This window comes from Alligator mississippiensis, chromosome 7 (assembly GCF_030867095.1).
Source record: "Alligator mississippiensis isolate rAllMis1 chromosome 7, rAllMis1, whole genome shotgun sequence".
In the NCBI taxonomy this organism is placed as follows: Eukaryota; Metazoa; Chordata; order Crocodylia; family Alligatoridae; genus Alligator; species Alligator mississippiensis.
The window spans coordinates 12,282,824-12,306,038 of record NC_081830.1 but is presented as its reverse complement, the minus strand read 5'-3'; the positions used below and the strand labels follow the sequence as shown (position 1 = coordinate 12,306,038).

General features: G+C 43.9%; 2 protein-coding genes across 5 annotated transcripts in view; both read right to left on the bottom strand.

The window, feature by feature from the left end:
• ADD2 (adducin 2) overlaps nt 1–10,763 on the bottom strand; it is a 77,288-nt gene extending 66,525 nt beyond the window's left edge. The window contains exon 1 of the mRNA XM_014609794.3: nt 10,476–10,763. The gene's annotated coding sequence lies outside the window, so the exon portion shown is untranslated. The remainder of the gene's footprint in view (nt 1–10,475) is intronic.
• On the bottom strand, nt 468–20,744 carry FIGLA (folliculogenesis specific bHLH transcription factor). 4 transcript variants are annotated; one of them, XM_059730575.1, is made up of 5 exons: nt 20,479–20,743; nt 18,145–18,297; nt 16,389–16,625; nt 14,775–14,823; nt 468–1,040 (listed from the first exon to the last, which is right to left on the bottom strand). In XM_059730575.1, exons 1-4 carry the CDS (start codon nt 20,695–20,697, stop codon nt 14,803–14,805), a joined length of 630 nt encoding a protein of 209 aa, XP_059586558.1. In that variant the 5' UTR covers nt 20,698–20,743; the 3' UTR covers nt 468–1,040; nt 14,775–14,802. The 4 variants fall into 4 exon arrangements, with proteins under 4 accessions (XP_059586558.1, XP_059586556.1, XP_059586554.1 ...); XM_059730574.1 differs by lacking the exon at nt 468–1,040 and adding an exon at nt 14,175–14,242 and having other exon boundaries at nt 20,479–20,742; XM_059730573.1 differs by lacking the exon at nt 14,775–14,823 and having other exon boundaries at nt 20,479–20,744.
• Between the last annotated feature and the right edge of the window lie 2,471 nt (nt 20,745–23,215).

Sequence of the window (23,215 nt, the reverse complement as noted above, 5' to 3'; positions counted from 1 at the left end):
CCCAGGTAACTGCAAACAGCATTAGGTCCTGAGCACTGGTCATCAAGAAGGATCCTAGAACAGCTTTCAGGAAATTCCCTTGCAGCTAGAGGCAAAGGAAGGACATAGCTAGGGAGCTACAGAGAACAGGTACATGACCTGTGAGCATAATATTCTCTGTGGAATCTCTCAGCAGTAAAAGGGCATACACTACTTCCCATCCTCCCTGAGCAGAATGATTCAGAGTCCCACCCAGGGTCCAAGGATAACTCTAACCTCACTGCCACATACCCGTGCCCTGAAGCCTCCTAGGGAGGAGGAAGAATATTTCCTGGTCCTAGAGGTAAATGAAGAAAGGAAATAGGCATGACAGGATAATCTTTTTTAGCCCTGTAAAAAAAAGGAACAGTTATTTCCATCTCCCCTTGATTTGTGCCTTCACAACCAAAGCACCAGCTTCCAAAATGACTCAGTCTTTGCTGCCTACAGCTTATGCACAGCTAGACAGTTTATTAGGGTGATTACAGTAGATGCCAAACTTTGAAGTGTAATGAAGTGCTTGCTCAGACTCCATCCCAAAAAGCAAAAAAGTTGTGCAATTCAGTGCCTTCATGTGAAATAAAGCCTGATGCCTCTGGAAAGCCGATTACCTTTCAATTCTGGAGGAGATGACCTTTGGCTGGCAGATAAAAACTTAAAAAAAAACAAAATCAAACAAGTATTTGGCATTATAAATAGACCCTAAATGTGGAAACACTACTTCTTCCACTGAAAGCTCTCTCATGCACCCTGCATTGCATTAAGCGCATGGTCAGCAAGAAGGGAAATAAATTACTCAGGACCAAGATTTTCAAAGCATTTTCACAGGGGTTAAACAACACAACAGGACATGTTCAGTATGACTTAGATGACTGTCGGACCCCTTTAAAAGCTCATCAGTCCAAAGTCCCTTCCAAGGGCTGATCCAAGTTGCCGTAACTCATCTGAAGTTACTTGGATTTTTGCCAGCTCAGCAGATGGCTGGTGGAAACCAATCAAAGGTTCATTTTCATCTCCTCCCCCTGCAAGAGGAAGAGTACATCTTTGTTATGCCAGCCGCAACATAAGGGAAGAATCAGGCCTCCACACCAGTGAAACAGAGCTAGAGACATATTGTCCCCTCAAACCTTTCATCTATAATTACAGTACTTGCAACGAAGCAGGTACAGCATTTCCAAGTGAAAGTGCTGTCAGGAGGTGTCAGCATCCCTCTAAGTCAACCAAAGCCTTTCCTGTGACATTGTACCCACCCTGTTACTGCCACAGTGGATTTCATTCAAGATTTATCAGCAAACAGGCAGAGGTTCTCTCCAGTGAATGGCCTAGCAGCCCGTCAGAGGGAATGAAGTAACAATGTGCATTCCCGAGAGTGGACCCCGCTGCAGTGGTTTTCAAAAACAGAGCATTGGGGTGTCCTAGAAAGCATTTCAGTTCACTTTTCAAAATCAGTTGAGCCACTGATCTTTCTGGGTACTACTCCTACTTTGGCTGTTGCTCTACTGCAAGGTTCAGTTCTGGGCATCTCTCAGCAGTGGGACTTACACTAGTAAGCAAGCAAACACAATAAGCTTCCTCCGTTAGAGGAAGAAAGATTGAAGGCCTGAGAGAACATGGCAAGAAGCACTGTAATAGCTCAAAAGATTGTTTTGGTAGGGGGTGGGGAGAAAAGAAACTTTGAAGAGCAGAAAACATGCATTAGAACTGGTCAGGAATGTGACCCAAAACTTGAAAAATTATCACTTGTCAAAAGTAGAATGAAAAGCATCCATGAAGAAGGAGGGGTCAGTTTACCAAATTTCTCAATCCAAGGTTTTAAAACTAATTTCAAATTTGCAAGAACAGCACGTTTATTATTTTCAGAAGGAAAAAAAAATTCTTCTGGTTCAAAACAGCTTTTTGATTTGACATCTAAGCTGAACCATACAGTTTGGAAACACAGCAAAAGGGATCCAAGCAAGATGTTCTAATAAACCTAAACCAATTATTTAATATTTGTCTCTTGTAAACATTTGAAAGTTTCATCAAAATTTGAGGCCTGAAAAACACTCAAAACCTTAAAAGTGTTCATGGGATGGGAAACCGATTTCTTGCCTGGCTCTAAACATCAGTGCTGGCTCTATGGTATTTCTTGAATGGTAGTTTTAATAGTGGTTGAGTTCTCACACCATAGAGCTCAGTTCTGCACTGGCACCGCTGTAAGCATCAGCAAAGACACTAATAATCAAAGAAGCCTTGCAGGACCACACATCCCATCTGTCCCTAGCGGTCTAGAGCAAAACAATGGCTATGGAAGCATGGAGGAAGCTTGTGCACTGGGTGTGTTGTACCCAAATAGCATCCATTGCCAAAGCTGTCAATCTGGCCTCTGTCACAAGCTCCAAATTCACACAGGACTGTACCACAAGCCAGAGATGACCCAGCGGGCGTTTGTTTTTTCCCTGTCCCCCACACCACCCAGATTAATCTGAGTGCATCTTGATTAAAGATGCATTTCTGTTACCATTTCCCTGAATGCTTTCAGGCTGCAGGCAGAGGCATCAATTATTCTCCCAGCCCAAGTTTCCGCTCCACAGAATTAATGTCTCCTGAGCTTTCACTTGAAGTTGCTAATGTGCGCAGGTTGTATGATGTGTGCCGACACAGAAAGCAGAATTGCTTTGTTGGATGGGTTCAATGAAAAAGGATGCTGTGTCACACTGCTGCAGTGCAATCCTATGGGGCTCCTCCATGGGTCTGTCTACATTGCAGTCAGACATGCAAATGCAACACAGCATCCCAACACGAGCTTTAATTTAGCTTGTTCAGACAGCCCAGACTTGAGCATGTAAGCGCATAGACCAGAGCCCTGGTACGTTGCACAGTCAACCCTGAAAAGCCTGCATCTTAGTTGTCATTGCTTCCTGTGCAAGCTTGAGTCAACCGTAGGCATCTCTACCCCTTCTGCAGCTGCACTCATTTGCTCTGTAGACACACCTTAATATAGTGGTTCTCAATCTTTTTTAGACTCAAGGCACCCCTCAGAAAATGCTAGCTCTCAGCTATCACTTTGTTTTGTTTTGTTTTAAACGGTCCAAAAAAGTTAAAAATAAAAATAGGACAATTCTTCTGTTGCAAAGAACGCAGAAAGACCACAACAGATCAGAATGTTTCTGACATTGTGGATTTTTGTAATCTCTGGGCTTGTTTTATTAATCACATATAGGCATTTACACATCTAACAGTGCTAATATTGAACCTCCCTGCAACCTGGTTGAGAATCACTGCCCTAAAGGCCCAAGAACCTGAAACATCACTCAGTCAGCTGGGGGCAGGACAAGCCACCAAGAGTGCACCCCCTGCCCCAAAAGGCAAGGTCTGCACTCCAGTCCTCAATCCTGCTAATTAACATTGATAATGAGCTGAAGCTTCCTTAGCCTGACAAAGGGTTTTTGAACCTGAAAGCTTGCTTAATAACTATTCTCCAACCATTTGGGTTGGTCTAATAAAAGATATCAAATTCACCCAAGGAACCTTGTCTGCCTGTGTCCTTAGACCAACATGGCTACAACCCAAACCCTTGGTAAACCTAGCACACTTTCCCCTCATGTTTGCCTATGTTTGTTCTTCATCATGTAGATCAAAATTTGTAAGGTGTCTGTGCAATCTGGTTTGTTGCCACCTGTAAACACAGCTGGAAAAGACTTATCCCAAAAAAGGGGGAGAGGAAAAACTAGGTTCTTTCTGTAGGATCCAATGTTAGCAATAAAATAGGGAACAATGCAGAAACTTTGGATAGATAAGAAAATTCACTGCATTTTTGACACCACTGAGACAGCAGCATGGAAAAATAGTTCTGTGCTAAAGCTTCAAAAGATGTCCAAATCACTTTCTCAAAGTATCCTGGGTTAGATTGGGAAAAAAAGGTCAATGGATTTAGGCCAAGACACTTGGGTGCATTAGAAGTTTACCTAGGGTCCCTATCAATCCTTTCATATCTTGAGTCGAGAGCAATCCCCACCTAGTTTACAAAGAGAATTGCTAAAATGTATTCCCGTGAATAAACATTTACAGAATTAGGTTCCAAGAATGACCTATGCAAGGCAAAGATGTCACTTTACAAAGGTTGAATGGAAAGAAAGAAGAACAATACAGTAAAACCCTTAACGTTCTTACCTCTTGGTAACGTTCTTACTTAAGGTGCATTAGTACCTTGTAAAGCAGGTGTCACCCCTTCCAAAACTCAGAATACACAGAAGTGCACACAGTTGCCACATGACTCAAATCTGTGCTCTGTTCAAAGAGCAGCTACAGGATTTAAACGAAATAAAGTATAACCATGGAAACATAGATTATCTTCCTCCTTCAGCCAACTAGGGTATCAGAACACAGAGCCTTGAGGGTGTAGGAGGATGTATTGCAATCAAAGACAAAAATTTCCAAATAAAGAAATGATTTATTCAGTGAGAGTGACAAAGACAGAGCCATCAGATGGAAGTGATTATGGAAAAAAGGGATTGAGCAGTTGTGTATGCACAGGCAGAATTATGAGGTAATAGATCTTGCACATAAGGGAATGCTAGAAAATAGATTCCTAGGGTTAATGACAAACATTGTAGAGCTAAAAAAATTCTGTAGTCACTGATAGTTTTAAAAATGCATGCATGTATAATCACCACACTTGTGCACACAACTTAGATTCACAGTTGTGAGCTAAGGCTATCTAAAGAACAGGTGCAAGTGTCCAAGGATTGATATGTCAATGGTTTAGGTATGCAAGTATGTCTCTAGTTCACCTGCATAAGTGCTGTAATTTCAGGAAAATGAATGAGTAAACATATCTAGCCACTTGTATGTACATTTACTTATTTATGCATGTAATCATCTTGGGATCACAGCGGTTTATGGAGACCACTGACCAAGTCCAAGGGTATTTCTACATCAGTTCTTAGGGTTGCTAAACCTAAAAAACCTCAACTAACCAGTATCCAATGACCCCTCCTTTCCTGGAGGAATCTCACCTTCTGGTCATTGCCCATTATGGCTTGTTTCTTGAGCAGAGCCATTTTAGAAACCAGTCTGCTTGCTGCTCGTTTCTCATTCCATCTTTGGCTCTAACTGCGGGTATTCGAGACAGGAAGTTGGGAGTAGAGAAGGCCCCAAATTCAGGAACAGCAAGTTGGTGTGACACTGCTGGTAGATTTCCAGAGCTCGTGGCCCAAGTTGCCTCGGTGAGATCCAAATGTGCCACAGATAGGGGCAGGCTTGATGTCAGGCCACAACATTTACTGACCAGCTGTGGCCAGCGTTGAACCTAGGGGCTCTCAGGTGGTTGGCAGGTACAGGCTTGAGTGTGATGCTGTGGTTGACTCTATTCAACCAGTGTATATATAGCCCTTGAGTAAATTGTAAAAAAAAAAAAAAAAAAAAAAAAAAAAAAGTTTTATGGAGAGGTATTAGCGAGGGGACAAAACCAATGGAAGGAGGTGGTTCAAAGATGCAGGTGGAAGGAAAAAAAACCCCAAGGAGGAAGTGGATTTGATTGCTGGGATTTAGCCATGGAAAGCAATTAGAACCAAGAGTAGGAATGCCAAGATTTAAGTAACAGCACTGCAGATAAAAATTAAAAGTATCTTGAAGTCTGGCAAGTGGGAGAATTGGACAGATGAAACACCGAATAAAGCAAGCAAGAACATATTCAAAGAGAGAGCTGATATTCACAATGGAAGAGAAACTTCCAGTAAATAAAGATATTTTAACAACCTCCCCACAAAAACCTAAAAATGCAGGCAGCGGGCAAGTTGTGAAGCAAAAAGCATAACCCTCTTAAAACAGCAACAGCATTAAAAGAACATAGATTGTAATTATTTTGCATCTGTCTCTACCCAAGAACAATGAGATCAGATTTCCAAAGGGAAGGGGTAGGGGGAGGTGAAGGAGGAAAGGGGAAATATGAAGGCTACTAATTTCATATTAGACAGCATCAGGCTAAGCTCATGGACAAGTGGGAATGCTTAGTAAGTACACAACAAAAGGATTAGCTGTTTTTAGGAAGGAAACAACGCCTGGAGTCATGTTCTCTGTAGAACTCGGTCAAGGGAAGATGCTTCCATAAGGCCATTGGTCCTGCTAAGCACCTAAAGCAGGTCTGCCTTGCCCTTCTCACATCTGAGTCAGAAGGAGATCCTGGCTAGATGAAGAGACTTCTGGTAGAGAAAACTAATAATTTGTGTGCCAAAGTTGAGAAGCACCCACACACTTCTGAGCACCACTGATGACTGGTTCAGTAGTCAGACTCAGGGGCTGATTTTTCAGAGAGCTCCATTGCATTTAAGCACTTACAATGGAACAAGGATGTCAGATGGGCTAGCTGGGAGCTTCAAGTTTGCAAAAATATTTGAGCACGTGCTTAATTATTTATGTCAGAAGAGAAATCAGGGAATAGATTTTAGAAAAAAAAAACTCTTTATCCCAGAGGAAGGAATGCTACCCAGTATTTAACTCTCCCCAATCCATGAGTAAGTGCTCCTCTCCTTTTGGGTGTTTGTACCACATGGTCTTCCATATTTAGACCTTGGTGAGCCAAGAACTTGGATTTGATGTCAAGATGAAGACCATGATGGGAGCTCTTCCATAGCACAAGTGTTTGTGTGACTTTTGCCTCACAAACTTAACCCAGTTTCAAAATCAGTATGTTCCCAAGATTGAAGAGCAAATCCCAAACATGGGCAGACAACTTAGAGACCTGAGAAACTGCTGCAACTTCAAACTGGTCTGGGGCAGCACTGCACTAAAAAAAAAAAAATGAGTTTATCTCCTCCTTCACCCCTGCTGCAGGAAGGGGAACTCTAACCAGCCAGACAAGAAATGTCCAAAGTTTAATGGGGGCCTAGGAGCCGTGCATCTTCAGTAAAGAATATCCTAGAAGAATAAGAATATCCTCATGACTCATCCGCTTTCGAGTTCCCCATCTCCTGCTTGAAGGATAAAGACTGATGACTGAGATGGAGAAATTATCTTGCAACTCACGCATGCAGAAATCTATTGATGAAAGCCATCTTATTTATTCAGTGGCTATACTGCATCACTGTTTATCACGACCAGGGAGGGCTGTAGGCAAATGAAATGATCAGCCTCATGGGCCAGGTTAAAGAAAACCTACCAAGTTGTACTTGTAAATTATCCTCGGGATACAAAGTTGCCTGAATGTGTGGGCCCTATTAAAGTTAACTGTATCTTAAGAGTGGCTCATTAGAAGCCTTATTTAAGGGTCCTCCAGCTTGCAGAGCTGGAGGGTGGATCAGTTACCTGTAGGCACATTATTTGTGCAGCCAGAGTCCATGGTATACTTACTTTTGTACACGTTGAAACTTGGTTCCGCAGGTGTCAAGAAGCCAATGAAAGGTGTTCCTGAGAAGTATTCAATACTCTTTTGGATAAAGGTCACCTCCTCATTTGACAAGTCTCCACACAGTTTCTTTGGCTCCAAGGCAGAGACTGACTGCGTGTATAGTACCTAGGGCAACACTGCCACTTATCTTGTAGAGTGCCAAGATTGTACTGTGGCAGGCACTGTACAGTTCCATTGCCATTGGAGTCTCTAGGCACCAGTGCAGTAGAGATAATGAGTGCTGACCCTAAGAAGCTGTACATAAATATTTTCTGGATTGATGGTATGTTAACGTCACACACCAGAGTTACCAGCAGGGTAGAGGCCTTTTTGCACAAGATCCAAGTGAGAAACCATCTGCCACCATCAATTCAGAGAAGCAAGGCAGCCTGGCAAACCCAGAACTGCTGACCTTTTGTTTTGCATTTTAATAACCAAGATGAAAATTCAATCTCCAAATTGTCAGCTTCAGCAAAATACAAACTGTAACTGCTGCCAGGATGAGGGGTTACAGCAGCACAGTAGTTCAATCATCTCACACACACTCCTCTGCTCTTTGATCTGCTGTTCTAAAGGTCTCCTATTTACATTCACCTCTAGCCCACAAAGTCACCTGAAAGGTTTTGTTTTGTAGCACTGGGGACAAGTCCAACCCAACATGACTCTCCTCCTGACTTCAATGGTAAGGGATTAAAATTCAGGAGAAAGCCAAGATATCTGGACTCTCGCAAAGGGCACATCCCTTGATTAGTCATGCTCCCTTTCTGCAATAAAAACAACCTACAAGACAGAATGCTTTGTAATATGTGACCTGGGTATTAATGTTAGATGATGATACAGCAAATAGAGAACAAGTGACCAAAATAAAATAAAAAAAAAAAAACCAAGCTGTTTTTCTGCTTACATCTGACCAGTTGCAAATGACTGCTAATTCTCATGTGCCCCTCATTAGCAAGCAGCACCTGTGTGTTGCTAGATGTAGCCTCTGAAGCTCTTCTGATCCCAAAAGCTACCGTCATATTTTCTCCCTGTGCCCCACCCATGCTTTGTTAAATCAGAAGGTACTAGACACTTTGTGCTCTCATGGAATGCAAATGAAGGCAGGTGAGAAGAAATGAAAGTAACTTCAAACCTGAGAAAGGACTAAACATCACCACCTGCGCTCTAAAGCAGAAGCATGGAACATGTTATTATCTCTTCCTCAACTTGTGAATTAAAGGGCACTAGTGGGGGTGGGGGGGGAGAATGGGACTGATATATGCTCACAACAGTTTTTAGTATGGGATCCTAATTCACCATAAATAAGGGCAAAATTTTCACATGTATGCAAGACTTGAGAACCTACATCACTTAAGCACCATGACAACTGCATTTGATCCAAAGCTCATACATGCATCTTTATGTGTACCCAGCTTGTAGTGGGATTTGTACAGGACCCTTCCACCAAGTCTTCATGATGCTTCCATGGTTTAATGGCTTGGCTCTACTGGAAAGGTTAGGGCTTGTTGTTTATCACTGGTACAAATCATTGAGAGGTGCAGCATTGATAAGATACAGGAAGGTTTACTAGTGTCTCTCAAGCTTACTCTCAGTAGAAGACAATGGTAAGAGCACAAGCTACATAACAGCCTCCACCCTTCAATACAGACTGCCAAACTGCAGCAGGGTGAACTGCAAGTCTGAACTGTGCTAGTGCAGACAGACCTGAAAGACACAGTGTTTCATAGGCCTACAGCTCACCAGAGCTTGGGGGTCCACCCTGAAAGACCCCTCATTCAGTGCCAGTTTCCAATTATTATTTGGAATACAACTTTGGCCAAGAATACCAATCAAGGAATGAAGTGAGCAGAAAAACAAACAAACAAACAAACAAGTAACTAGTACTCTCCTCAATTTATTGAAATTTGGGAAACAACCAAAAACCCCTCTAGTTGATTTTGTACCCAAAAGTACACATAGGTCCATATGGGCACATGCTGATCTCCATGGCAGAGATCTAAATTTATACCTAATTTTAAATTATAGATTTTATCATATAATATATATTTTATTATTTCCAAGCACTGATCAATGGGTTTTTTTTGTGGACTTCATCTAGAACATATGAAATGTCAAATTCAGACATGTTGGATACAGCTGACGGGATGCTACTTTGTAGAGCAGCAAGGAAGGAGTGGGGGGCAGGGAGAAGTGAGCAGATGTGTAGTGACCCTCGTGTCAGAGATAAATGTATCCAGCTTCAGGAGGGGAAGGACAAAAGAAAGTGATTAGTATTCAGTGGAGAATGCTAAACCCAGGTGTTTGCAACCAAGAGGCAGACACTTTCCCTTCCCAGATATAGGGGAAAGAAGGGAGAAGAATAATGCAGAGAGGAAAAATCAGCTATGTTTCAAGTCTCTCAACTGCTGTAGAAGAGGCTAAAGATTCAACACATAATTTAGTCTCACAGATTAACCGCTTTGACATTTCAGCCACTTCATGCGCCCTCACCGGCCTCGCTGCAGCTGAGTATCTCCACACAAATCGCTGCCTAGGAAACAAGAGGGATTCCCCAAGATCAAAAGGATATGGAAACCATGCAGTGGCTGGCCCAAACTAAAACATTTTCATCCCCAAATTAAAGCAATTGGTAGGAAGAGGAAGAAATAAATCTCAGCTACCCGAGAGGGATGCTCTCTCTTAGATAGCCATTAAAATGATCAACAAGCAATTTTTCTGAATAGATGTTTATCATGTGAGCCCGCCATGGGGGAAGAGTTGTCTTTTGCTAGTTATGCATTTGCAGCATCTGTTTTAAGAAATGGAGCCACATGTCAGACTATCATCTTACTTGCCTTTAAGAATACATTTAACCAGAGGAGGACTCCACCTAGGACAGCAGATCATGCACCACTGTCGCTTTGCTGGACTGGAGTTTAACCACATATGCATCACTATGCACAAAGGTTCCCAGGTTTTCTGGCTGTTAGAAATCTGGGCAGGTTTGGCAAATTTTGAAAGGAAATCCTGCTGGAATAAGGCAAATATATTCTAGCTTTGTAAACAGGACTGCTAAATAGGTGAAGGGTTGCATTGATCCCAAGTGGCTTACCTTCTTAGAGCATCTTCTAGCCTCCGTTTTCCCAGTATCTGCAACGATCAATCTCCTCTCCTGTTCCTTTCCAATCAGCTAATCGGAGGAGCCTTTTCTACCCATCTCTCCGATTTGACAGGTCAGCTATAGCAATCCCTTCACCACACCCGCTTGCTATTCCACTTTTCAGCTGCTTGATCTTCCCTAGATACACACTCAGAGAAGAATTAGGGCTGCCCCACACACACAGCAAGGGGGAGCAGCTTTATTTCCACCCACCCTCGTGACAGGAGCATTAAAATTAGATTCAAAGCCTGCATGACGTTTGAGAGGAAGGAGTGTGCTTCACAATATCTTTAATGACAAAAGGACAACTCCCTGTGCATGTCGAGCTCCCTCTACTGGCAGATGGCCCGACAGCAGGACAGGAGTCGAGATACTGCAATCTTTCACCTGCTTTCTCCTGCTGCAGTGGAGGGAAGTGATGCAATGAGCCTATTTTATTACCATTTTTTTTTAATCCATCCAATTAAATTCTTGCACCACAGTTTAGCAGGAGTTTGGTTTGCCTTTTATTTTTTTGGGGGGTGGTGAAAGAAAATATTCCCATTAGTGAATTCAGAGGGTGAACAGTCTGCGATGGGGAATGATGAAAGGGCCTCTGACCTGAGCAACTAGACAGGATGCAGTGCTAGGAATCGGTTTCAGGAAGAATCCTGCATTAGCCAGGGGAAGGTATAGGGTAGGTTAAAGTTCCTTTCCAGCCTCTCTTTCAAAGGTTTCAAACTAGCTTGGTTTCCCATTTTACTTATGAACACCCAACTTCCTAACTTCCAAGTCAGGATTTTTTTTCCTTTACCATAAGAGGGCCAAGTCCTATTTACATTTATTAGTGGACAAGGAAAGGAGTATCTTTACTTGGAGAGCCAAGGAGCTCCCCACAGAAAAGAAGCTAGGGAACTGAGTTGCCGCAAGATTTCAGAAGCAACATTTATAACCTGGCTGCAGTATCAGCAAGAGGATTTCACAATATAATGTGCTGTGTTCTAGAAAAGCTCTCTAAGCAGCTGCAGCTGGTTGTATACTAGTTATGAGCCAAGCATGCTGCCTCTAAAGCAGAGGAACCTCTGTGACTTTTGCTACAAGGTCACATATTACTGCTTACATAGCAATATCAGCTCACTGCATGCATGCATGTATGCAAGTATGACAGCCTGCTCCAGCAGGTACATAGCAGTGTGCACCTGCATTTCTGAGAGCAAGCACTATGCCTTGGAAGGGCACGTGCGTCACTGCCACTTCATTAGGTTACAGGGACTCAGAGGCAGGCACCGATGCTTAAAACCTTAAGATGAGGCGGAGACAAAGAAAAACTTCCTCATCCAAATAGCCCTGTTTGATGGGCAAATTCAGATCTGAAGGAGGTTGTCTAGTATAAGCAAAAGTGACCTTCCACTTCTGGCTGGACATCAATCCCTGCAGTACATTTTCCCCATCACTTCCTAATGTCATTCTATTGAAGGTTACTGCACTACCTGAGTATCAAGAGGTTCAACAAATTTGTCCTCACAATGCTCCAATGGGATAAGGCAGATGGCAGGGGGAATTGATGCAAAAAAATGGCCGAGTGACTTACCCAAGCACAGATGGGGAGTATGGGGCACAGCAGAGCAATCATGCAGTCTGTCTCCCCCAAGTGCCAGGTTAATGCTCTATTACTCACAAAGCCATTCTTCCTCCATCCTGCCCAGCCATGGCTCCATTTCCTTAAGCCAGTGATTCTCAATCAGGGTGCTGTGGCACCCTGGGGTGCCTTGAGATCCTTTCAGGGTGCTACACCATGTTCACTCTGTGAATCATGTTTGCATGCCTAACAAGATAAAACCAGATATTTCAGATAGGAATCCACAGTGTTAAAAGTCTACTGACTTGTTTTGGGCTGAGTTCTTTGCAACAAAATAATCGCTCTCTTATTTTTCTAGAGTCAATAACCGAGTGAAAACTAAGAGTTGGCATTTTCAGGAGTGCCTCAAATCTATTGAGAGGTGCTTTGAGTCTAAAGAGGTGGATAACCTGTGCTTTATGCACCCTCCTAGACTGTTGAATAACATTGCTGAAAAATCATTAAAAGTAGCTGCCACACTGGATGCCAGCAATCACTGGAGTCGCTGCATATTTTATCACCTCAGTAGGAGTTGTTGTAATACCAAGGTGGAAGACAGGGAGCCTGCTTGGAAAGCCTTACTCCAATGGTAGACAAGGTTCTTTGGGTGAATCTGATATCTTTTATTAGACCAACTTAATAGTTGGAAAACAATTATTAAGCAAGCTTTTGGGTTCAAAAACCTTTAGTCAGGCCGAGGAAGTTTCTGCAGTTGGCGTGTGCTCTTCCTGGATGGAATGAAAAGTAAAGAAGCCAGAGGCTGGGCTGGTATGCATACAAGACAGGCAGTCAGTGAAAATGTAGATTGAGGAGTCAATGGGTAAGAGACAGGCGGTTGGGGGTGGGGGGGAGAGAAGGGGGATGAATAGTGGAGAGGTACCTGGGGAGTCAGATGTCAGGCAGGTTATAATGTGTCATGAATCCAATGTCTATATTTAGTCCATGATTTTTAGTGTTCAGGAGGTTGATAAAGTGGAGTTACAAAACACTTCCCAGAGATGAGTCTATGAACTCTACTTCATGATTTTTAGTATCCAGGAGGTTGATGAAGTGGAGTTCATAGGCTCATCTCCGGGAAGTGTTTTGTAACTCCACTTTATCAACCTCCTGAACACTAAAAATCATGGACTAAATATAGACATTGGATTCATGACACATCCCCCCGCCCACCTGTCTCTCACCCATTGACTCCTCGATCTACATTTTCACTGACTACTCATCTTGTATGCAGACCAGCCCAGCCTCTGGCTTCTTTACTTGTCATTCCATCCAGGAAGAGCACACACCAACTGCAGAAACTTCCTTGGCCTGACTAAAGGTTTTTGAACCCCAAAGCTTGCTTAATAATTGTTTTCCAACTATTTAAGTTGGTCTAATAAAAGATATCAGATTCACCCAAAGAACCTTGTTTGCCTTACTCCAGGGGATACAATCAGCGCACATGACCAAGGCCCAGTCTCAAAACAACGCATGTTTCTTGTGCTAGATGCATGCTGGTCTGCATTTGTGTCTCTACCCCATACTCCTAGTTCTCCTAAGGTTAGCTTTCCACTCTGGTATTTCTGAAAAACATCACTGAGCCATCACAATCTGTGACAGTCCCACTGGATACCAGCAAACCCTGTAAGTTTGGGGCAAGGAGGAAGGGAACGTGGATATACCAACCAAGTTGTTTGAGAGTTAGGATGAAGTGTCAGAGGTGGGGTTTAAAAGTATGGGCCTTTTCCTGTTTGCAGTTGCAACCCCACTGATAGAGGGAAAGTTCTCCAAACAATGCAGAGGACAGAAACAACTAGAAGTTTTCCAGTGTAAGTCCATTTACTATAAACATGCCAGCCTAGATGCATTTTCACTCGCACCTTTTACAATTTCAGTTCATCAGTACCTGCCTTTCATTTTATAAACTAAAATTTTACTTAAGATACAGCTTCAAGAATAATAATAAAAAAAATAAATAGAAAAAAAAGCAAGATGGAGTGAACAATCAGCTCTTGGTAGCTCATTGGTTTCCTTTCTGGATATTTTTCATAAAGCAAATTCAAAACTCCATGAAGTGGGAAACTCAACTTTCTTTAAACTGCTCTTGAAAAACAAAGTTCTCTGTATCCATAGAGTTTGACATCTGCAAGACAGTTTAGTTAAAGATGCCATTAATGGGAGCAGTTTTAAATAAGCAAAGTTACCTGGCAACTAATAAGATAATATCTGCTGGCATTGCTAATTACATTTGGAAACAGCAATTACAGGACTGTGGGATCCTCAGAGCCTTAAACTAGATTTACCCATGATTGAGGTCACAATTAAATCTTCACTCCATCTCCTCTTACATACCACCTCCTGTATTGTTTATACTCTGCACAATTTAAAAAAAAAAAAAAAAACACAAAAAAACTAGGAGCATGAGACCTGATGCCAGACATGGCAAAGGAAATGCACAAGACATAATCTGTTTTGCAGTTACATACAAAACCAGCTGAGGATCAGGCATAAATTGGCCTAACTCCAGGAGATGGCTCATAGCATCTACTCATAAAGGAGACTGGCCACCTGTGCTCACCACCTAAACCCACACAAGGACTTGTAGTATCAGTTGTTATAAATGGCAGACTAGAAACTCCCCACACCAGGAAAACGGGTTAAAACAGATCACTTACTGCAGACTATTCAGAAGAATTTGTTGCTTTAAGGGTTTGTTTGATACACCTTTAAAAAGATAAAATGTGGATACTTTAAAGCAAAGGCAACTTTATGAATATCTTTGCAAATAAAAGTTGCATTTGTAACAAAATCATAGAAAAATGATCTTGCAGCTTCTAAGTTATCTGAAGCACCTGACCCTAATGAACCAGCGTGCATAATACAGAAGCTAGAGGGTTTACAAGAAGTCATACTGCTTTCTGAAACAACCTGGTTATTAAAGCCTCTGTTAACGGAAGAGTGTTTCATAGTACAAGGAAAGCCTCGCCATTCACAGATTCGCGGTTTCGAATATTCGAACCCACGCTCTCCCCCCATGCTCTCATACCACGCCCCCCCCAGTGTCTGCAGGAGCGCTGCACTTGCTGCCACCATGCTCCCAACGTCTTAGCAGATTTCACCATTTACGGGGATCTTTGGAACATATCCCCTGCAAATGGCGACAGTCTCCCGTAATATATATAACCGATTCTCATGCCCTAGAACAGTGGTTCTCAACCTTTTTTTATACCAGGACCCATTTGTAAGCACTGATGATCAGTCCTGACCCAGTGACTCTCACTCCCTACCTGCTGCCCCCCATCCCCAGGCCAAAGTGGGTGTGTGAGAGGCATGGGCCCCCCCAAGCAGTCCCTTGCAAGCTGGAACTCTGCCAGCCCACAAGGGAAAAGCCATGGTTTCCCATTTTTTCCTTCTTTAACAGAGAATCCATTTTTAAAGATTGTTCATGACCCTTTCATATAATTTGTGTGACCTGCTTTTGGGTTGCAACCCACGGCTTGAGAAACACTGCCCTAGCATGTTAAATTACATCTGTAGGTGAGCCTTAATTGCCTATACCCAAGAACTTGTTCATGGAGACCAGAATAGCCTAGGGTCTTCTTAGTACAACATTAGTTTGCAGAGTCAGAGATGAGTGTGGCAGCCCATCTAAAGGAGGATTGGCATATTAAAGTCCCTGCCATTATTATTACTAATAATAATTAGACTAGTAATACTAGTCATTTAAAAAATTTTTTCAGCTCACTGTACTTTTTATTTTTAAAGTGGATCTTTCCCTGAAAGGTGAAACTTCACCCTAAGTCCCTTCAGATCAAGTATTTCAATATGCCTGCTGTTAAACTGGGACAGTACCCTTATCCTCCAAGTTAAAAAGTAGATTATATTATAGCCTGATTTTAGGGATTACTAAGCATCCATATTTGTCAGAGACATCATAGGAAATGGCATGTACTTACACTCCTACAAAAAAAACCTCAGTTATTTACATCTGACTCGGTTAGATAGAAAACAGACAGAATCGCAAAGCTGAAAGCCTTGCCAGTAGCACCCCCACCCCACAGCTCCTTTTTAGACCAAGGATATTTCATTTCTGTCAGTTGATGACAGCTAGAGCAGTCCTGCACAGGAAGAGGATCAGTCTCCTAGGTGGAAAGGTTCATAGCCATTTAGGCATCTACTTGTTATCTAACCTGACTATGATGCATCTGCTTAACTACTATCAATGCTGAGTGCATACGCGCACACAAAGAACATCTCTACGCAAAGAAAATCTCAGTATTCACTCTTACCAGCTTTCCATTCTTCTGGAATTGCACAATCCCCAGGTAAGCAGGTAATACACCTCTGCCCCACACACATACAGGGTTCTCTGCGGTATGGCTGGTCCAAGCTGTATTCATCCCATTTTCATTCCTGAGGCAAGAGCTGGCACTGTTTGGCAGGGGGTTCCCTTCTAAGCCTTCCATGTAGGACACTGGCCTGGGAATGCTGTCAGGCAACTCATGATCAGCAGGGTCTTCTAGTTTCTAGATGCAATAGAAAGAGATGAGGAATTTAAAAAGGCACTTGAAAACATTAACTTGTACCACTGCAGAAATTCCCTAAATATAGGGAAATTAAATGCTAGCAGAGAGATCCTATAGAGAAAGCAAGGAGGACTTCAGTATAAGATTGGGAAGCCAACTGTGCCATTTCAGGAATTCAGAAAGAGTATGGTGGGCACATCAGAGTGTAAATCATAGGAGCACAAGCAGTGTTGGAGGGGACACAGGGTATAAAGTTGCATCATACACTGCACTCCCTACAGCAAACTACTTGGGCAGTATCAGACTCTCACCCACTTATGCGTCACCTCTACATATTTGCCCCCCTTTGAGCCACATGGAGCATAAAAGAATCCAGACTTGCATAATTCATGCCCAGAAGAAATAAGGATGCAATAAGATTGAAATGAAAGTAGGTCACTTGCCCATTTTTTGACACCTTCTCCCAGAGCCTCAGAGAGATTAGGAGAATTTAACCTCCTGTGTATGCCCCCTGTTTATTTCAGGTGTAAAGACAAATGTGAAAGCCTAACTCTTCCGTGATCTCTCAGTGCTTTTTCAACTCCTCACCCAGACAAACCCTCAACCTGCACCAGTTTCTTTCCTTAAAACTGCCCGAATCATTTCCAAAACAAGCAAGTTGGCAGGCTACAGCCTTGCGTGGATCACTGTAGCTGTTTGAGAAGAACTGGCTTCGTGCCCATCCCTCAAAACATGTCTTTCAAAATGCTTTTTTTCTGTAATAAAAGCAGAAAGTAATTTAAAAGAAACAACAAATTCGAATTCCCCACCAGATCTTTTTTCCATCTGCCATTAGCAAAAGGTAAATTGAAGGTGCGAAGATACCCACACTTCCCTTTTGAGAAAGAGAGAGAGTTTTCTTCTATTCCATTCTAGATAACCGTAAAAGTTGTTCAAGAAAGTGACTCCTCCCCCCTTTTCCCAATTTCTTATATTTCTCCCCAGAGGGAGGAAAACTTAAAAAAAAAAAAAAAATCTCTATTTTTGCTAAGAACTATGCTTTTAATTGCAACAACACAAAAATCTTCCAAGTTTTTTATTTAATTGCTCACAAAACCACTTGAAGAGACTGACATCTTCCAACAAAGCTTTTTAGCTGAAGAGTCACCATCTAGCCCACAGCTCCTCAATTTCTGCTGGTCCAAGATAGAAGTCAGGACGGAGTCACCATGGTAGAGATAACTGGTTATATAGAATACATTTGCCATTTGTTATCAGGTTTCCAAATGAAGCTGCCCTGTTCATTTTGGTATTTTTACTCAATAGAAAGGAAGGAAGGAACAGGGCATGCTCTTTTTAAAGAGGTAGCATATTAAATATGAAGATCAAGATGTACACAAGTTGGGCTGGAGTTATGCTTAGGGTTCTGCTAACAACATTAATAAGCAGTCACCAAGTCTGCAGACATGTATGTTGACACCAGCACCCCTTAAAGAATAACAGATTGATTATGTTGAGTTAAGGGACAGTTTTCCTGTACCTCAAAGCCTCCAGTTTCTTCCAAGATCACGTGGAGTAGGCGTATGTATTCAGTGGCTGCTTTGAGTGTGTCAACTTTACTAGGCTTCCGGTCTTTAGGTATCAATGGCACAATCATCTTCAGCTTTGAAAAACCACTGTTCAAGTTTCTGATCTGCCAGACACACACAGACATGAAAGATGAGATTATATAACCTTCAGTCCATCAGCTGCAGCACACCACCAAGCGGTGAAAGAGGCACGTTTTAATGCAGCTCATTTTCAAATGGACAGAAAAAAAAGTTACAGGTGGATGCACAGCACATTAATAAAAGATACTGGTCACCTAAATGGAACTTTAACATAAATGGCTTACAGTGATTAATAGCAGCTGTAATGGCCACCTAACAACCAAACAATTAAGGACTTAGAGCCTCTTTCACATCTTCTTCCAAGGTGCTTATGACCATCTGTTATACATGCACTCAAGTCTGTAATAGGCTTATAACATCCATTAGTCCTTTGTAAATCTAACTGGAAATAGGAAGTGCACCCGAATACCTTGGGACTGCATTTCTGCCCACCCCTTCTGATCCAGGGGCAAGATGGAAGGGTTATATGAGCTGGTGCTTATAAACATGGGGACATCTTCATCAAGTAAATGAGAACACGGAGGATAGGAGGGCTAATTGCAAATGCTCAGAGACAAGAAATATGCATTAGGAATAAGAAGCACATGGCCAAGCCCTGATCTGATCTCCACAGCTCACACTGTAAAAGCTTTAAACCTGCTGAATACTTAGGTCATGATCCTGTGGATATTTTCACTCCAGTAACTTGACCTGTCTGAATCATGTCTCTGAATCATAGGTGCTCAACTGCAGGATACAAGCCCAACAGAGGGCCAAGAACTCAGGCCTGTTTGACTGCATTATTAATAATTTATTATGCCACAGTATTAGGAAGACATTGCTTACAATGTACACCACAGCGGTGTTTATTTTGCCATGGAAACAGCCAGACACGTAAAAGTATTTCAATGTTGTCCCCATCTCTCAGCCTGCCATTATTTTACCCTCTCCTGCAAAGTGCACCGTGCATTTAACTTCCACAAGTTTTGGTCTCTCACCTTAGTTTTCAAGTCTTCCGCTGCCCAGCTACTGTTGCTGTGAATGTTGAATTCCCTAATTTTTCTGGTTTATAACACAAGATACAATCGCTTTGCTATGAACTGTGTACTTTGCACTAAAACTGCAGCGTTATTCTAAACTGCAATGAGACATGAGAGTCAAAAAGAACTCCTTATCTCTCTCTTGCAAAGACAGCAAGTGAGGTAGAGGTCTGGCTACTACCCAGCACCTGGCCACTGCTGTGTTTGGATAGGTTATCTAGAACACAAGATTATTAATTCCTAGTTTACTGATAAGAGTTGCTTTCCCCCAGGTTATTAATGAACTCTGAGAACCCTCTCAGGAGAACTGGCACAGGACACACTATTGCTCGCGATGAGCACTCTTCTGTACCTGCCGCAGATGCAGAGCTCTTGTTTGCAGAGAGAGTATTTCCATAACTAAAACCTACACTACAAATCCAAGTCAGGTGCCGGTAGAAAGAGAAAGGGCAGCCCTGATGGGGGAAAAAAAATCATTCGAAGAGGTGAGACCAATGAAAACCCCCACATCTTAAGCCAGCGCTTCCCAGCTTTTTTAGCCTCAAGATACTCATCCTGAGCCTTGAGGTACGCCTCCTTGCACTCAGCCAATTCCAGCTCTTTTTTTTTTTTTTGACTTTGGAAAAAATAAGCAGGAGCAATCTACCCGCTGCAAAGAGTTCAAAAAAAAAGCCCCAGCAAATCAGAAAGGGTTTTAAGACCACGGATACAAAACCTCTGGGTTTCTCTTGTGAATGGTGTGTGCAAAGCAGTGCTCCCTGCAAAGATCTCAAGGCAGCCCGGTTGAAACTCCCTCTTCAAAGCACAAATTCATTTCTTCTAGGGCTGGAGGACTTATACCAGCGTGACCCAGCCTCGCCACGGCACTCAGATCCAAGCGTCACCTTACAAACTAGCCGCCATCATAGAGGACAGTTTGGGTGTCCTCTATCGATATGAAACCAGACACTTTTCTGCCTAAAGGTTTCATATGAAGAGAGGACAGAGGAGCAGAAAACCAGGGTGTTCTTTATGACAGCCTCCCTTAGCACCTTTCCAAGCCAGGGCTACCCCCTGGTCCTATGCAGCCCGCTGAGAAGCGAGTCGCGTACAGACGTGCCCGTGCGGGTGCCCATTTATGCGCCCTGCTCTGGGGAGGTGAAGGCGGGCAGGAGAGCAGAGCCGGGGCCCTTGGCCCTCCCTTACCCGCTCTCTCTCCTTGGCGTTGGCCGCCTGCCGCCTTTCCAGCACCTCCTCCAGCCTCTCGGTGGACAGGTAGCGGCCCGAGGGCTGCCTCCTCATCCTGCTGATGGTGGCTGCCGAGGGCAGGGGGCCGTAGCGCTCCTGCAGCACGTCGCCCAGCACCTCCGGGGCCGGGACTGGGGCTAGCGGCGGGGGAGCGGGGGGCGCCCGCTCCTTCTCCATGCGGGCCAGCGGGCGGGAAGGGCCGGGCTCCGCCGCACCTGGCCCGGATTGCGGCCGCCGCCGCACCTGGCCCGGCTGCTGCACAGGTGCGGGGCGAGGGGCCGGAGCCCACGTGCCCGCAGCCGCAGCTGCTCCCCGGCCCGGCGCGGCGCGGCGCGGCGCGGGAAGGACCCGCAGGGGGCAGCAAGGACAGGGCGGAGTGGAGGGGGTGAGGGGAGATGGTTGCGGGACCGCTGAGGCGAGGCGAGGCGAGGCTCGTTCAGTCTGGACAGGAGCGGGCTGGGAGGGGATTTCATAGCGGCTTTCCACCCCCCGCAGGGGGGTCACAAGAGGAGAGCGCTCCGCTTGTCCTCTAGTGACACGAGACCCGACACCCTCGTGTCCTCTGTGAGAGGACCTAAAGGCGTGGGGTTTCGTATGGAGTAGCAGGAAGCCGGGATGCCCTCTATGACGGCCACCCTAGGCATCTTTCTGAGCCAGGGCTGCACCTTGGTTATCTCCAGCCCGCTGAGAAACGAGCCCCATACAGAAGTGCCCCATGTAGGAGCCCCTTCAAGCTCCACGCTCTGCAGAGATAAAGGCCGGTAGGAAAATCTGCCTGCTGGGAATCTTGCCCTTGGATGCAGAAGGGCAACGAGGAGAGTGAAGAGGACCCCAGGTGTCCCCTGGTATCTCCCATCCTTTCCCGGCACCTCACCTCCTGCGGCAGGGATGGCCCCCTTCCCTTACACTGTCCCTCTCCTTGGTGGCTGGGCCCAATGCCATTATGCCCTCTGTTTGAAGAGGAAAAATAGAGGACATAAAGGCATCGGGTTTCATATCAGTTGAGGACAGAGGAACAGAAACCCAGAATGTCCTCTACGATGGCCAGCCTAGTGGTGACGAAAAATAGAGGACATAAAGGCATCTGGTTTCATATCAGTAGAGGACAGAGGAGCAGAAACCCAGAATGTCCTCTACGATGGCCACCCTAGTGGTGACAGGTAACAAGGAGCCATGGTCGCAAGCTGCAGCAAGGGAAGTTGAGGTTAGATATTGGGAATAATTTTCTCACTCGGAGGGTGGTGAAGCACTGGAACAGGTTACCCACGGAGGTGGTGGGAGCTCCATCCTTAGAGGTTTTTAAGATCCAGCTAGACAAAGCCTTGGCTGGGATGATCAAGTTGAGGCTGGTCCTGTTTTGCACAGGGGGTTGAACTAGATGTAATCTCCAGAGCTCCCTGCCAACCTTCATTTTCTATGAAATCCTAGGAAAGCAGGTCGTGGAAGGAACCTCTTCTAAGCCAACCCTCTGCTTAACACCCCTTTATTCCGATACCTTGTGGGGCTAGATGCATTGCAGGCTTAGAGTGCTTAGGCACTCTCAGACTACAGATACTGTATTGCATTTGTCTTGCCATAAACCATGTGATCCCAGGACAAATCAATACATTGCAGTCACTCACACACTCATAGCTGTTGTTCTGGGATAAATCCTAGAAAGGTTCATGGGGTAAGAAGTACTGACAGTTTTACTCAGGACACCACAAAGCATATCTGAAGGGTTATCCCAGGATTGCATCATTGAATCGATGGCCAGAAAGCAGCAGTGAATTCGGGCTCTCACTACACCTGGATCAGAAGAGCAATGGGTGTACAGGCCATGAGGAACATTTAAGAGCCCGAGATGGAAATTCATGGCTGTCCCTTGTACGTTCAGTGTCATTCAGGTATGTTGAGACATGCAAGAATATGTCCATGTTTGTGATGTATGACTGTGAAAGTAGCATTGCAGGCATGGTTGGATTTTTTTTCCCCCTGGAGAGCTCATTAAGCCAGAGGTAAATGGGAATCATTTAATAAAGGAGAGAAGCCAGGCTCTCAACTGATGAGATGCAGAGTGCTTCATGGGGTGACACCAGGTCACACAGGAAATCACAGCCTGTTTTGGATTACTAGAATTAGAGCCATATGAAATAAATGGTGCTTGAAAACATTCACAGGCTGGAAAGATTTTGAAGCAGAACTCTGGGAGATAACTATCCTTCTGGTGCAGCTCCACAGTCTCAAATGCTCTGGGAAGATTGACACACTTCAAGTGTGAGTCTACATGCATTTCATTGATTGGTATCTAATGTACTGTTGTTGCTCGGGTAGAAGAACCCATTATAATTACGCATGCTCACCCATAGATTGTAGCTTGTTCATTCCTGCAGTGAGGCCATGTACCTTGTGATTCAATGGGAGCAGGTCTGAGCTGGGAACAGTCACTGTTGGAACCAAATCTAAACTTAAATCCAGGAAATGAAATGCCAAGTCTCTGTGTGCTCTAAATATTGTCATGTATTGATCAATCAGGTTCTCCCCATATTATTTAATTATTACATTCAGAATGACATGGTAAAGCACCGGACAGGTAGACACAGCTCTCCTTGTTCTGCCACTGCATTTTGACAAGTCATGTCTAAGCTCTGTGCCTCAGTTTCCCCATTTATAAAGTTGGAGTCACACCTTTGCTGGGAAATGGCAAGGCATATGT